Raw genomic sequence first — 15,337 nt, 5'->3', positions numbered from 1 at the left:
GCATTTTCTATTCAAGACAATAAGGTTGCATTTTACCTCTTCCACCCCCCACCACATTCTATGGCATTAACATCTACTCATGTGTAATCTCTATTCCTGTAATTTTGATACATGAAATAACCAGATCATGACCCGGATAAATATGGTCATTCTGGGTTTTAGGATATAGAGGCAAGCTGAAATATTAAGTCTTTTAATTACCATAATCCTGTATGTTTAAAAATTACCAGATCAGTAGCATAAGACTCAAACTTTAGGGTCTGTCTCATCTCAAGGTTGGCCAAAGGACCAGACCTATGCCCTTTGTATCACTGAACTTTGTAAGGGTCAACCGACAAGCTGTTTTGAAGTTTCTAGATAGTGGGGACTTTGCATTTGAGTTATCTGCAGTCTGGGTCCTGGTGACAGTCATCTTGCAGGGCCTGGTACAGAGTAAACACTCAGTAAACAGAATTGAAGAGAAATCCAAAAAGCTTAGGACCATATTAGGATTTCCAGATGTAAAGGATATCTGTGAGTTTAAGGGAACATTTAGGGAGAAAGAAAAAGGAGGTCACTACATGGAATGGCATCCTATTCCTCTTAAGGATCTGAGGTGAAGTCAGAAAACGCATGTTTAAAGAGATTTAATTATAAGAGATTAGGCCTAGTTATCCGCCTGGGCCTAGTTATCTCTTCTGTGAAAGGTGTTTATCTCATTTTAAATTTAAAGAGTAAATAATTCTGTTAGAAAATTCTGTAGAAAACCCCCACTTTGGAGGTACGCGTACCTGTGCAGTGAAGGTCTTTGCAACAGCCCCACTACAGCGGCAAGAAACTCGGAAAGTCAAGTCGCCCTGGTCATGAGCAACCACCGCTTTTGCTACATCGTTCTCAGATTCTTCCTCTTGAACTTCTTCTCTTTCAGTGATAACATCTCCTTGCTCCAGTATTTCTTCTTCCATTTGTTTTTCCAGTTGGCATTCCCTGTTCTCTTGTATCTCTGTTTTTGATTTCTTAGCAATGATGATGTCATTCTCTCCCATGTTTCTTTTCAGTGGGTTAGCATCTCTTTGAGACAGTTTTTCCTTTTTTGCATCAAGTTCAAGAAGATTTTTCCATATTGAAATGGCATTCAACCAACTCTCAGGATCATCACTTATCAGTCTTTGCATTTCATTACACATTCTTCCTAAAAAAATAAAATCTCAGTTTATCCTATATAGAAGCTTTAAAGACAGTCTATTACATTTATCACCTCCCAATTCCATTACTTTATTTCTTTAAAATAAGTTTTGTAAACTCACTACATGAATGGTGACTTCATTTTCATCCGGAATTCATAGTTTAACATAAGAATATTGTGCAGAACAAAGTTCATTTTTAGATTCCATATTTAACATCAAAATTATTTTAAAATTCCCACAGAATTATCATATACTTTAGCAAGATCATTCGTCCTATGATAATACATATATCTCTTCAATATATGCATAAACCTAGAGTGTGTATCGATCCTTGAAATAATGCTGATCTTGCCTATAAAAATAAAGTTTAAAAAAACAGAATAAATTGCAAAACACAGAACTCAGAAACAGAGCAACTAAATCTTGGGACCATTTGAGACCGTAACATATTAGCATACATAATAAATGAGTTTCCATAAAGTAACACTTCAGATACACAACCCATTCATAACTTACGGACTGCCAGCATGCTCAATAAAATGTAATCTTTTCTTTCTATTTTTTTTTGAGGAAGATTAGCCCTGAGCTAACATCTGCTGCCAATCCTCCTCTTTTTTGCTGAGGAAGATTAGCCCTGAGCTAACATCTGCTGCCAATCCTCCTCTATTTTATATGTGGGACGCCTGCCACAGCATGACTTGACAAGCAGTGCGTAGGTCCACACCTGGGGTCCAAACCTGCAAACCCCAGGCCACCAAAGTGGAACGCGTAAACTTAACCGCTGCGCCACTGGGCTGGCCCTGAATGTAATCTTTCCTTGATGAACAAAGGTCATCACGATGACCCAAGAGTAATCACTGTAGCTCTCTAAGATGAGGGTGTATGGAATACTGGGATGACATTGTATTGACCCCCACAGTATAAAACATTAGGATTTGTTTTAAAACCATTTTTCTGCCCTGTCTTGATTTCTTGCCAGTTGTATCTTTCCTGACACAGCTTATTATAGATTATATGATGACATGATCTCTGGTGCACATTTAGCAATCAAAATGAAGTTTAAGGCAATGTTTAGTCCAGCAGCGTCTGACCCTTTTTTGTTGCTTTTATCAAGATCCTTAAACTATGTTAGCAGCATATTTATAAATTTAGGGAGTAGAAAGGAAATCTCTTAAGGTCCCTTTAACTCTGATGCTTTTTATAAAGCATGAATATAAATTTATTCCAAATATTTAAAGTCCCCCAAACAGGAAATTTTATTATGTAGTATTTTTCCAATTATATCATTCATCAGTTAAAATTTACAAGGTGGCAATTTTTACCAATTTATTAAAACAACGCATTGACTTATCACATGCTCCGAAAACTAAAGAAATGCAACTGCCCATGCATGTCTCTAGAGAAGGTCTGTGATCATAATGCTCAGGGAAGAAATGTGACTTAGGACACTGAAATCTCAGAAGACAGGCAGCAGATTGCAAAGAGAAGAGACACAATCAGGTTACAATATGCAGGAAAAATACATAATTAATGATCCCATAGGTATGAATGAATCTTAAAAATGTGAAATAGCTACATAACAATTACCAAGCAGAAAACTTCAGAGTACAATATATTATGTGGGTAAAAGCAATAGGTATACACCATACCTTTACTTACAGAAGAAACATCAAATGGAAACTGCTTTTTAATTAGCAAAAATAATCTTTCTGCAGATTTTAACTTTTTCAGCCTATTCAAGTCAGGACAGGTGGTGAAAAAAACTTTTCCTGAAATATATTCAACCTAGAGATAGAAAAAATAGCTATTAATGGAGTCCAGTGTCAGAGAAACAATCACTTCCCTTTTGCCCCCTCAATTAAAACACAGCATCTAGATTAACAGTAATAAAAATGATCATTTCTGAAGTATCTACCAGCTGTGAGACACTGTACTAGGTACTCAGAATACATTTTTTCCCTTCATCCTTATAACAACTCTCTAAGGTAGATTTTATCCTCCCCATTTTACAAATTAGGAAACTGAGGCTTCAGTGGGTTAAATAGTTTGTATGAAGTCACACAGTCAGTGACCAAGAGTATACTCTTCCTATGTTATGTCACCTTTTGTAAAGTGTGTGTGTGCGTGCAAATGCACACATATACTACTAGAAAAAGAGAACACAAAATAGTAATTACCAAATTTCACACACTATTTAAAAGTGGACAAAAGAAAGGTATAATGGATAGGACAAATCAGGTGTCTAGCCCCAGGTTAACATACTCAGCAGGTATTTATTAAACACCTTCCTTGTGTTCTACCAAGGGGCAGACATATGAATAATAATGTAATAGACATACACTGACATACAAATTAAAATGTAAAATTTATAAGCCAATAACTTGAATTAAACCCAGAAGCAAACCAAAAAGTTAACAGAAGAAATGCATTGATAATCTCTAAGTACAGTAAGTAGGACTGAATATGGAAGCCATCATTAGAAAGGTCTCTATAAGATTCGGGAAGAGGGATTCTAACAAAAGAACAAAGAGCAAGACGCAGAGGTGAGAGTGACCACCTGGCTGAAGTACAGTGTAAGTTAGCATGCCAACATTTGCTGTGTTATGCTGACTGCGCGTCAGATGGACAAATGGTGTAGTTCAGGCCAGCTTGATAAACGGTCATGAAATTTGCAGTACCACAGATGGTAACAGTCAGCCATTACAGACTTTTGATTAAACCTGTGACAGCACTGAATTAGCTGGCAAAAAAATGACTCAGGAAGAGGTAGTGAGTGTAGAATGTGATGCTGGAGGGAGAAGTAGATTACTGAGGTGGAAATAGTGAGACACTTGGCTGTGGGAGCTGGAAAACGGACAGAATCAAGAAATATGCATCCAACAGAAAGAGGCTTTGGAGACAGGATGGACATGTGGTAAGAGTGAGAGAAGAAAGGAGAACTAAGAGCACTGACTCATAGTCTAATGAGGTACGGCAAACGTTGCCCAATATCAATGAATGCTCAACCTTTTCAGGTCAACCCAACCCCGTGCACCTGTTCAGGATGGACATGGATTCAACCCAAGTTCAGGATGGATATGGATTGTCCTAGAATTCTCCTTTCGGCAGTGGTCACGGGCTGACTAACATGTTTCTAAGTCATCTCTTAGAACTGAGGCAACAGGGAATTTGGGGTATCCCATGTGTTTAGGAAGCTTCCATTCCATGGGAACTTGAACTCCAGGTGTTTTGGGTTCTTTTGATCTGGCATGGTCCAATTAAGCTTTGGGGATGGTTATTTCTGGGGTTACCTCTCTAGCCTGATGAAGAAGAACCTCTGCCGAGGAAGTCTTAGGTTGACACCAATCAAAATCTTGACACTTCCGGTTATAAGATGTACAAGTTCTGGGGATCTAATGTACAGCATGGTGATTACAACTAATACTACTATATTACATACTTGAAAGTTGCTAAGACAGTAGATCTTAAAGTGTTCTCAGCACAGAAATGTAATGGCAATTACGTGAAGAATGGGAGTGTTAGCTAATGCCATAGTGGTAATCATTCTGCAATAGATAAACGTATCAAATCAACGTGCTGTATACCTTAAACTTACATAATATATGTCAATTACACCTCATTAAAGCTGGAAAAATAAATAAATAAAAATAAAACTCAAATAGCTTAGGTACCAGCAATGCAGCTGACCAAGAGAGACAGAGGAAGTAGGGAATGCAAAGAATGTTTAGGAACCAATATTTAAGGGGATAATGAAGTAACTAAAATAAGAACTTGTGGTTTCTAGAATTTATTTCTTTCTCATTACAAAGGTGACAGTTTCCCACTAAAGTCAAAACTAAATACATACCTCAAATGCTTAGAACTTAAAAACAAAGTTTCAAAAAGTAAATTTTTAAAAATTTAGACTTTATGTCACTTAAAATAAAAATATAGCTGATATTGAAGCCATCACAAAACAAGTTAACAGACATGAAATACTTTGCCAAGATTCCAGGGGAACTGAAATAAATGTTTCACTGAAACTGTATGGTTTTAAGATTCAAGTCCTATAAATAAACTGATGCAAACATCCAGACCACTGATTTTAATTTAAGTAGTCAATGATCTAACATTAATTTATAGTTATTTAACTGTGCAAAGATCTTTTCTCAGTTATTTGAATACCAAAGGAAACATTTTATACAATGAGCTTCCTCTAAAAATATCATCTTCCTTTGGAGGAGGGAGGAGAAGAAAAAAGACTGAAAATCAAGTCGGTTAAGAGGACTTAAAAGGTTAATTTAATTGGGGTGTCAAATCATAAGAATAACATGTGTTGAGGCATTAAAATGCTAAATACACTCTCAAAACAAAAGCAACATTATTTTCTTTATTTAAAAATTAGGGCCAGCCTGGTGGCGCAGCAGTTAAGTGCACATGTTCTGCTTTGGCAGCCCCGGGGTTCGCTGGTTCGGATCCCGGGTGCAGACATGGCACCGCCTGGCAAGCCATAGCTGTGGTAGGCATGCCACATATAAAGTAGAGGAAGATGGGCACGGATGTGAGCTCAGGGCCAGTCTTCCTCAGCAAAAAGAGGAGGATTGGCAGCAGTTAGCTCAGGGCTAATCTTCCTCAAAAAATAAACAAACAAACAAATAAATAAAAATTAACATAAGGCCTACATTCCTTTTATAAGTAATAAGCATGTAATCAGAAGTTTACCAAATTGTAAAACAGTCACTATAAAAAAAATCAAATACTCATATATATGAAAGCACTTTTAACAGTTTATTCTTTGTGAAGATAAGGTATTATATCTTACATCAGTAGGGAGAATGAATTTGGAAGCTTATAATCTCAAAAACAGCTGAAGCTAGTGTCACTGTTTCTCTTTAGTTTATTGCTTATAATAGATCATATTCAATTTCAATACTTAGGGGAAATGTGGCGTTTTAGAATATTTCATCCCAGTATTTGTTACTTGAAAATTCATTTATATATATAATTTGGGTTTTTTTTCCCATTTGGAACTAAATCATAACTAAATGTCTAAAACCAGCTGGTTTTAGGTCTAACACTTCTGAAGATGAAGTAACAGCCTTTATTAAAATAAAAACAGCTCTGTCATCAGCTAGCATATCTAAGCAATTAGCATTTTAGCTTTTCATTTAAAATTCAGGGATTCAAGTCTAACACTAAGATTAAAAGTTTAAGTGTAGGCACAAACGTATAATAATACAGGGAGATACCAAAGTTCCAATTCTACAAATGCCATTTCGTTTCAGAATTAATTTTAAAGTGCTAAGTGAAGAGTTGAGGTGGTGTGCGAGCTTTTTTGGTTCACTTTAGAAGACAGAACTAAAAAACATTTAACTTAATTTTTAAAAAGGCATTCAATCTGCAAGGAATGCAGAGAACCTTCAAAAAAAATCAGCCACAATCATCCTATTAAATGAAATTACTATGAAATAACTTGACTATCTGCTTAGCTCTACCCCTTAGCCTCCAGCATCATGACCGCATTAAAAAATTAAAAACTGGTTGGCTTATCAGGACTTGGGTTAATAGTCTTTGCTATGTGAGTTTATAAAGACTGATTAATCAATTCATAGGGCCTTTCTGGCCAGCTGGCATTAAAGACACCTCTACTATATTTAATTTATGTTAAAAATAACTGTTCCTACTATTATTGTTATAATAAATCATACTATTTAACACATTAAACGTTGTTATAAAGTAAAGCTTAATTTTTCCCAATATATTTCATTAAAGTAGTCTAAGTAAAAAACATATAATGTATGTATATAAAATATATCACATATATAAAAAAATATATATTTGCAAAATAAAATTAAATATTTTACAATACCCAGGAAACGATCAAGAAGTTTGCCCCACAACCAGGAGGAAAAAAAAACCAAACCTGTATCTAGACCAAGCTCTAGATACAACTTACAAGATTCCAACTTACAGGAAACACAGAGGACAGAGGAACCTGTTAAACGACACCATGGAGGCACAACCGGCAACACCTAGACCAGGGGAAGCCCCAGCAGTGCCGTGCAACAACGTGCTGTGACGACGAAAATCTTCCACAACCTGTGCTCTCCCACACAGTCACCGCCAGCACACGCGGCTTCTGAGAAGTGGAAATGTGACTGATGCGAGGGAGAAAGTGAAGTTTTAATTTTATTTAATTTTAATTAAAACAGCCACTTTGGCTGATGATCCTGTTGGACAGCACAGCTCTAGACTAGGGGTCAGAAAACTAGGCCTGGTGAGCTAAGAATGGTTTTTACATTTTAAAGGGATGTAAAAACGAACGATAACACAAAGAACGTGTGACAGAAACCACAAAATGATCCACATGTGTGATCCACAAAGTATGAAATATTTATTATCTGGCCTTTTACAGAAAAAGTTAGCCAACCCTCGCTCTACACCATGGGACAACAATCCAGCTTCTTTAACAAATTGCAAGGGGAAAAAAAGATGGAGGGGAAATGTATAGATTGAAAGAGACTTAAAAAAAGTGAAACTGACTTATAAGAATATCAGCCAATCACAACATGTGGACCTTACCTCAATCCTGATTCAAACATACAAACTTAAAAACAAAAGTTAAATTTGTGAGACAAGTGAAATTTGAACACTGACTAGATATTTGACAATAAGGAATTATTAATTTTTAGATGTGATAATGATATTGTGGTTTACCTTTTTTTAAAAAAGAGCCCTTATATGTACTCTCTCTTTTATACTATAATACATGTATCGTGCTATAAAAGAGTTCTTACGGATATACAGGCAAATATTTACAGATGAAGTGACATCTGGGATTTGCTTCGAAATAACATGGGGTGGGGAGTGGGAGGGCTGCGAAGGGAGCAGAATTCACCATGGCTGATCGTTATTGTGTACGTGAGATTCATCATACTGTTCTGTCTACTTTTGCGTATGTTTGAAATTCTCCATGGAAAAACCTAAACAGAATACACAGGACATGTCCTACGGCAAGCTGTGAGTTGGAGGAAGCACCTACATCAGTCACCTGGTGCGGGGGAGAGAGGTTGCAAGTCAAAATATCCACAGCCCTATTGAAAGAAAAGCTTTTGGGGACGGCAACCAGGGATATGCATTTTCAACCAGCTCCCTAGATGATTCTTATGTTCACCAAAATTGGAAAAACAACTCATGAGAGCAGTGATTACTTTGTAAAAGTAAATAATCGCTTCTGAATTAATTTGTTTTGTAAATTCAGATTTTACAATATTAATTTTGTTGAAGTGAACCAAAGGTTCTAAAAAACTCTCTTGTCATCGCAAGAATGATTTTAAGTATTCCTGTGCAACTCCTTCTTTGGGGACATTTATTGAGCACCTACTATTTGCCAGACACCATGACACACGTGCTATCGATCTTCATCTCAGGATTGCACTAATCCTTTAAAGTGGGTATTATCATCTCTATTTCATATCCAAGGAAAGTGAGGCTCAGAAATTTGAGTAATTTGTCCAAATTTAAAAATCTGTTATAGGAAGATAGAAGGTTTGAACACACGTCTTTTGACTCTAAAGCCCACATACACTCTTCACCACGCTGTTACAGAAATAAGCTACATCCAATGTTCCAGGGCAGTTTTCCCTGGGGATTTAGCGCAGCTGTAAAGCACACGAGCTTCGAAGCAAGAAAGATTCAGACCCAAGTCCCAGCTCCATTTACCATCAGCTTTCTCTTTCTTTGTAAAATGGAAGTAAAAACGACGTACCACATGGGATTCTTTTGAGGATTAAATCATGTCATGTACACAAAGCATCTGATGCACTTCAAGTGCTTAATAAATGTTAGATGCTGTCATCATTATTTCAGGATTGCCTTAACTTTGAGAGTTTATATAAGTGGAACTGGGATGGAATTTCAGAGGTTATTTGTTCAGATCCCATTTCCAGGCATATCTAGCCTTAAAACATACACAATCAAAATATGGAAATTCCCAAATCTCTTGGCATTTAATTCCTCCCATTGCCAAGAAGTTTTTCCCTATAATTAATCGAAATTTTCTGCTGTGATTAAAATCCCCGCCCCCCCCAATCTCATTTCATGTTTAGAGAAGATGGAGAACAAGCAGAGAAGGTCTTTCTTCTTTCTAATAATCCAAAACACTCAGACCGGGTCAAACTTTCTATTTTTCATACCAAGAACTCTAAGTTAACATTAAAAAAAAAATCAGTGCAGTGTGATGTCATGGCCACACAGTGGTCTCAGAACTGGAGCCAGGTGCCGGCCTGCCCAGGTTGATCATGATTATCTACTCATGCCTGATTTCACAGACAGCTTGGGTTCGAATCTCAGCTCTGCCATTTTCTGGTTAGGTGAGTTGAATAATTTATTGGCCTTACCTGTGCTTCATTTTCCTTTTCTGTTAAACGTGGAGTCTACCTTATAGGGCTGTCGTGGAAATTAAGCAAGTGAACGCAGAGTAAGGACCTGAGAACATATGCCTGACACATATTAAACGCTCAATGTCTGCAGTTATAATAATGTCGTTTTATTAGATTAGCTATATTCAACACTCTATTAAAATCTGCGGCCCAAACCACAAGTGGCAGGTAGTCTAATAAGACTGATGTCATTCTTTACCCGCTCCATCCTCCTCTCCCCTCACCTCGTCGTTGCAGAAACTCCTTTTGTGGGTTCCAACACTGTAATAACTGTGGGAGTGGAGTGGTCAATTTCACTTAGCAAGCTCTCCTTTTCCTAAAACATCATTCACGCTGCCATATACACCCCATCAAGATATTGGTCACTTTTACTGTTACGGTTTTTCCTCTGCTTTCAGGAAACCAGCTCAGCATGTTCTAGAACCTAAACTTATGTTTAAAACCGTGTTCATGTCATTGAAATTAACAACAAATACCGGCAACTGTTAACTTCCTCCGGAAGTTGGACTACGGGGCCTCCAAGAGTATATTATTTTTCTAGCTACTATTTACTGTGTGTTTAGGTGTACTTACCCACCCCATACCATTTAATCCTCACAACAATCCTATGGAGTAAATACAACCCTTGTCAGGAAACTGACAAGAGTCAAGTAACTGAACCCTAAGATTCCATCTGCAATTAAAGGATGGAGAGAGGATTCCAAGTCCGATAGTTCTAATTATAGGCACTATCAAATACTTTCTTTCAAAGAATCTAGGAAATAACTTGCCTCAACTTCCCTTTTAAAAACACTTCAGCCGTGACACACGTGCAGTAATAGATACGTGGGGAACAACGACCGACGGTTCTTTCCAGCAGCGCTTTCCACCTGCCGGCAGAACTCCGAGCGGGGGGCGCGGCCGCGCGCTCGGGCTAGGGGCTCTCCCGGTGCCGGGCAGGGGCAGGGGCAGAGGCGGGGGCGCGGCCGGGACGCCCTCCTCCCCGCCCGGGCGCGCGGCGAGGCCGACTCACCTGCGTGGCCGCCAGCCGCGCCCGCACCTCCCGCATCACGAAGGGCTCCAGACCGCGGCCCGCGGTGCAGAAGAAGCGGGCGCCCGCTGCAGGCCCAGAGCCTGCATCTCTCGGTACCGCCGCCATGGCGGCTCGGGCGCGGCCCCGCGGCTCGGGGTCACGTGGCCTCGGGCGCGCGTGGCGCGTTCCCGCGCTCGCGGAGGCGGCGCGCAGGGGCCGGAGGGCGGGCGGGGCCGAAGGCGAGCGCCGGCAGGGAGAACCGAGAGGGTCGGGTACCCTGGGAGGGGCCCTTGTGGGTCTCTGTGGTTAACTGCTGGGAACCTCCTTGATTAGGCGTGTGGAATTACTTAGAATGACAGGTGGAAGGGATATAATTGGAGTATATGATTGTGATATATAAAAGGGGTTTATAATATCATCTAATCCATCTGCCTTATTTTTCAGGTTGAGGAAATTGGTGCCTGGAGAGGCCAAGGGTCAGCGAGTTAGTGGCACAGCTGAGGCAGGCGCCTAGACTTCCTAATTAATATCTAGTATAATGAACTTTCTTCTATTCCTCCCCACTACTCTCCTCATGTAAGGGGCCCTGTCTTCACCAAGAATTGGGGCCAAACTGGGAATCCCCAGGACCAAGAGCAGAAATTCCCACTCTCCAACAAAATGTTTTTATGTTTGTGAAAGAGGTCACAGTTCTTGCACTGCTTAGTTAACCATTAAGATAATGAATGCACCCCATCCAGCTTGGGCCATCTGATTTGATTGTCTCAACCATATTTGAAGGGATTTTTTTTTTTAACTCTGAATTTTAAATTGGCAATGAAAATATTACTTGAGAAAAATAGAATCCGTGTTACAAAATGATCAGCATTCAATTGCTCTGTATATATTGAAACAGATGTATAGAAACAAGGAAATGAATGACTCTCTGGCAGGTGCCTTCCATGTGCTTCACAAGGTGATCCCAAGGTGAATAAGAGGATACCCCTTCCCTTCCTTCCCACCCCCTCCCCAGCTCATGATCTAGAGGGACAGTATCATGAAAACTCTTATGGAGGCAGATAACATGAGCTTTTCAAAGGTTCAGTCCTAAGACTTCTTTCATGTTGGTGAATTCTTTTCTGTTTTTGCCTCCAGACTTATGTTGTCATTCTCTTGGCAGTTGCCGTAGGTCACTCCAACTTCTGTATACCTTGGAGTTTCTGACTCTCAGGTCTGTCTGGGGAGACCCATGAGACCTCCTTAGTACTTCCTGCATTCTGTACCCGAGATGGTAAGCACGCAGACATAATGTGTCCCACTCAGTTCAACAAATACTGGACACCTACTCTCTGCCAGATACCACACTAAGTCTTGAGGATACAAAGATGAGTGAGCAAGGGTCTGGACTTCAAGGGGCTTCGAGGATGGTGATATTGATTTAGTGGAGATGTACCAAGATGCTGTGGCAGCACAAAGAGGTGGCAGGGAGAGCTTCCTGCAGAGAATCCTTCCTGAGCCAAGTGTTGAAGGATGTTGTAGGGGAGGAACCCCCTCTACTCACTCTGGGTCCTTCTGGCCAGATAATGAATTAAATTCCTATGAGACAGAATTACAAAAGAAAATTAAACAAAGCTTTGTAACATGTATACATGCGAGAGGCTCAGGCAAACTGAGTACCTTGCCAAAATGGCAGAAGCTCTCAGCTTAAATACCACCCTCAGCCAAAGACAAAGGAGGATGTTGGGGGTGGGGAGAGTCAGTTATGGGAGATTACCAGAAAAGCACAGTAAACAAGAATAAGATTATTATGCAGATGTAAGTCCTTGCCGTCTGCCTTGATAAGAGTTTCTAGAGATAAGGTCATCCCTCCTTCTTCCTGGTACCGAGAGGGAGACACCTTTATAGATGGAGATTTCCTTTATAAATGTAAATATCTCTTAACAAAGGGTCACTTCTACTTCTTAGAGTTTCTCTCCTGTCTATGGCCGAGTGGTTAAGTTCACATGCTCTACTTCAGTGGCCCTGGGTTTTGCCAGTTGGAATCCATCCTAGGCGTGGATATAGCACCACTCATCAGGCCATGTTGAGGTGGTATCCCACAGGCCACAGCTAGAAGGACCCACAACTAAAATATACAACTATGTACTGGGGGGGGTTGGGGGAGAAAAAGAAAAACAAAAACATTAAAAAAAAAGTAAGCAGCCCAAAATAATCCTCATGCCAAAGAGACGTATCTTGGGGTGGCCAATTCCAGTCCCCCACTATGTGAAAGAGTTAAATGACTCATTCGGGGTGAGGCATGGGGGGCGGGTGTAGTAATGGTGCAGCATTTCAGATAGAAGGAGCAGTAGATGCAATTGCGTGTGTGTGTGTGTGTGTGTGTGTGTGTGTCTCACAGGAAGGCCACAACAGCAGTTGGATGTTATTAGGGCATAAATTATATGAGTTGAGAAGCCAATAGAGATAAAGGTAGAGAAGTGGGTAGGGCCCAGGTATGGCAGTGCTCCCCAAGGCAGATGGGGAGCCTAGGGCTGGCCAGCAACATGCTCTCCTGGACAGAACCACTGCTGAGCTGGAGCTGCAGTCCTGCAGAGCCAATCTTCCCTTAAATTCGCCCCATTCCCTTCCTCTGTTGTCTTTCTCCCTCCAAGAGCCTTTGGTCAGCAAGGTCAGGGGCTTCTCTTGTTCCAGTTGGGGGGTCAAGTGCATGTGCTCCCCTTTGGGCCGTGCTGCAACACAGGACTTCCACCAGTGGGTTTCACACAATGCTTGAGATGAGGTGAAATAGGTGGAGCTCTGCCTTTGGGAGAAAATAATTGGTTTTCTGAGAGGAGAGTTGCCTGCAATTTTCTCCCCACTGCTCAAATACTCTTTTCCCCCATCATTTCTGCTTCTCTTTAAAAAATGTCTCCTCTGGAAGAGAACCATTGATCCTTAAAGATGGTTAGTATATCCAGCTGAGTTTTGCTGTTTGAATATTGCTTATTCAACGTGTAGGAAGTTAGAAGTCAGCAGGAGCAATTTTGAACAGATACACTTTTAAGTGGGGTGTTTTAGGAATTTAGGGCAAGATCATTTCCTTTAAGACCTCTCCCTATTTTGGTGCGAGTGGGAATTACTTTAGTTCTTAAAAGTGCTTGATGTATATACTTAGATATTAAAATGCAAATACTTTAGATTATGAGATCCTTGAGGATGAAATGACCTCATCCATCTGGGCACCTGCAGAGAGCACACTGGCTTGGGTGTGGTAGGCTTTCAGTAAATGTGTGCTGCATTGAATGTCGTGTAACTAAATGGAAGGCCACTCACTAAAGAATTCCCGTCAGCTAGGAGGGATTACTATAACCCCCATATCAGGAGGGGCCTTTGTGAGTGAGATATGGGGATAAGGGTAGAGTAGTGAGGCCAAAGGAGGACATTAAGGAGATAGGAGGACCCCAAAGATAAACTTCTTCACAACTTTGCCTGCCACCTCCCTGCTTCCTCATCCATCCCTCTGTCCTCCCCACACGCTTTATAAATAATGTTTCTTAACCCAGAATACTCAGAATTACCGGGGGAGTCTTTGCAGTATGTCATGCTTGCCATCCCCCTCTCCCTTGTATTCGGGCACAGTCGAGTGGGGTCAGTGGGAGCCATGGCCCCTTCTCCCCGGAAGATTAGGAACCATTGCTGTATACCAGCTGGTTCGACTGCTGACCTCGCCAAGGTGCCCACTCCTTCCCTCCTCCCAGGCCTTTGCTCATACTGGAACCCTCTTCTCTTCCATTTCTTTTCTTTAAGGCTAAGCTGGAATGCCACATCTTCCGTGATGTTGTCTCCTGCCTTTCTTGCACCCTTTTACTTATGTAATATTTTATACTTTTATCATTTATTTGTTCATAAATATTTATCGAGTCCACGGCAGTGTGTTAGTTAATATGGCAAGGTCCCAGCCTTTGAGAAACTTTGAATTTAATGGAAGTTCATGGTGATGGTGCTGAATTGGTGAGAGTGACATGCAAAGGATGACAATACAGTGTGACATATGGGAAGGAGAAGAAAGCAACTGGGGCTGGCATATAGTAGGCACTTAATAAATAAGATTATTATTAAACAATTGGAGTCAAGTGGGCGTTTGTGATGCTTTTGTTTCTCATCTTCCTTTGAGCACCTTTGCCAAGTTGGCCATTCTCTGCCTTCTGAGACCCGCCTCCCCAAGGTAGATACACAGTTTGTAAGCACTGTGGAGTATGGTGAACTCTTGCTTACACAACCCAGTACAATAACTTGTAATGGGTAGGATTTTATAAATTTTTTAGAATTCGATAGAATTGTGGCACTGTGGTAAAACCACAGATGCAGACACAGAAGTCTGTCAGACACACACATTCCAACCAAGTCAGTGCAGATTATGAAAGAAAGAATCAACATATTTTTATGGCTGCAACTGCAAAAGCAATTTGGGAAAAAGGTATTTGTCACATACTGATCGTTTAAGCCACTTATACGCACACAGTAATCACCTTGAATGATGCTTCTTTGAATATACAGTCAGAAAGAGAGAAAATTTAGCAGAAAATTATGGCATTGTGTATGTAAATACTGCCTTTAAAACATTATTTATTCATTAGTGTTTATATCGCTGTACTTTTAATGTAGCATCAAAATTCAAAAGATGCAATCTCTATGCTTTTATCTAGACAGACAATTCTTTTATATGTATTATCTGGCTTTAGTTATTCAGTGTATGAAATTATTATTTTGATGTACAAATA

The 15,337-nt window shown here is 40.1% G+C and overlaps 1 protein-coding gene across 4 annotated transcripts in view; it reads right to left on the bottom strand.

Annotated features, from left to right (window-relative positions):
* Positions 1–10,777, bottom strand: part of THUMPD2 (THUMP domain containing 2) — a 43,549-nt gene extending 32,772 nt beyond the window's left edge. For 2 of the 4 annotated variants that reach the window (XM_014832938.3, XM_044772289.2), the window contains exons 1-3: positions 10,599–10,777; positions 2,816–2,951; positions 771–1,171 (exon numbers count right to left, since the gene is read on the bottom strand). In XM_014832938.3, coding sequence (XP_014688424.1) covers positions 771–1,171; positions 2,816–2,951; positions 10,599–10,724 — 663 coding nt within the window. In that variant the 5' untranslated portion in view covers positions 10,725–10,777. The remainder of the gene's footprint in view (positions 1–770; positions 1,172–2,815; positions 2,952–10,598) is intronic. The other 2 variants (XM_070512184.1, XM_070512185.1) reach the window with 2 other exon arrangements.
* Between the last annotated feature and the right edge of the window lie 4,560 nt (positions 10,778–15,337).

This window comes from Equus asinus, chromosome 6 (assembly GCF_041296235.1).
Source record: "Equus asinus isolate D_3611 breed Donkey chromosome 6, EquAss-T2T_v2, whole genome shotgun sequence".
Lineage (NCBI taxonomy): Eukaryota > Metazoa > Chordata > Mammalia > Perissodactyla > Equidae > Equus > Equus asinus.
This window is presented reverse-complemented; position numbering and strand designations above follow the sequence as displayed.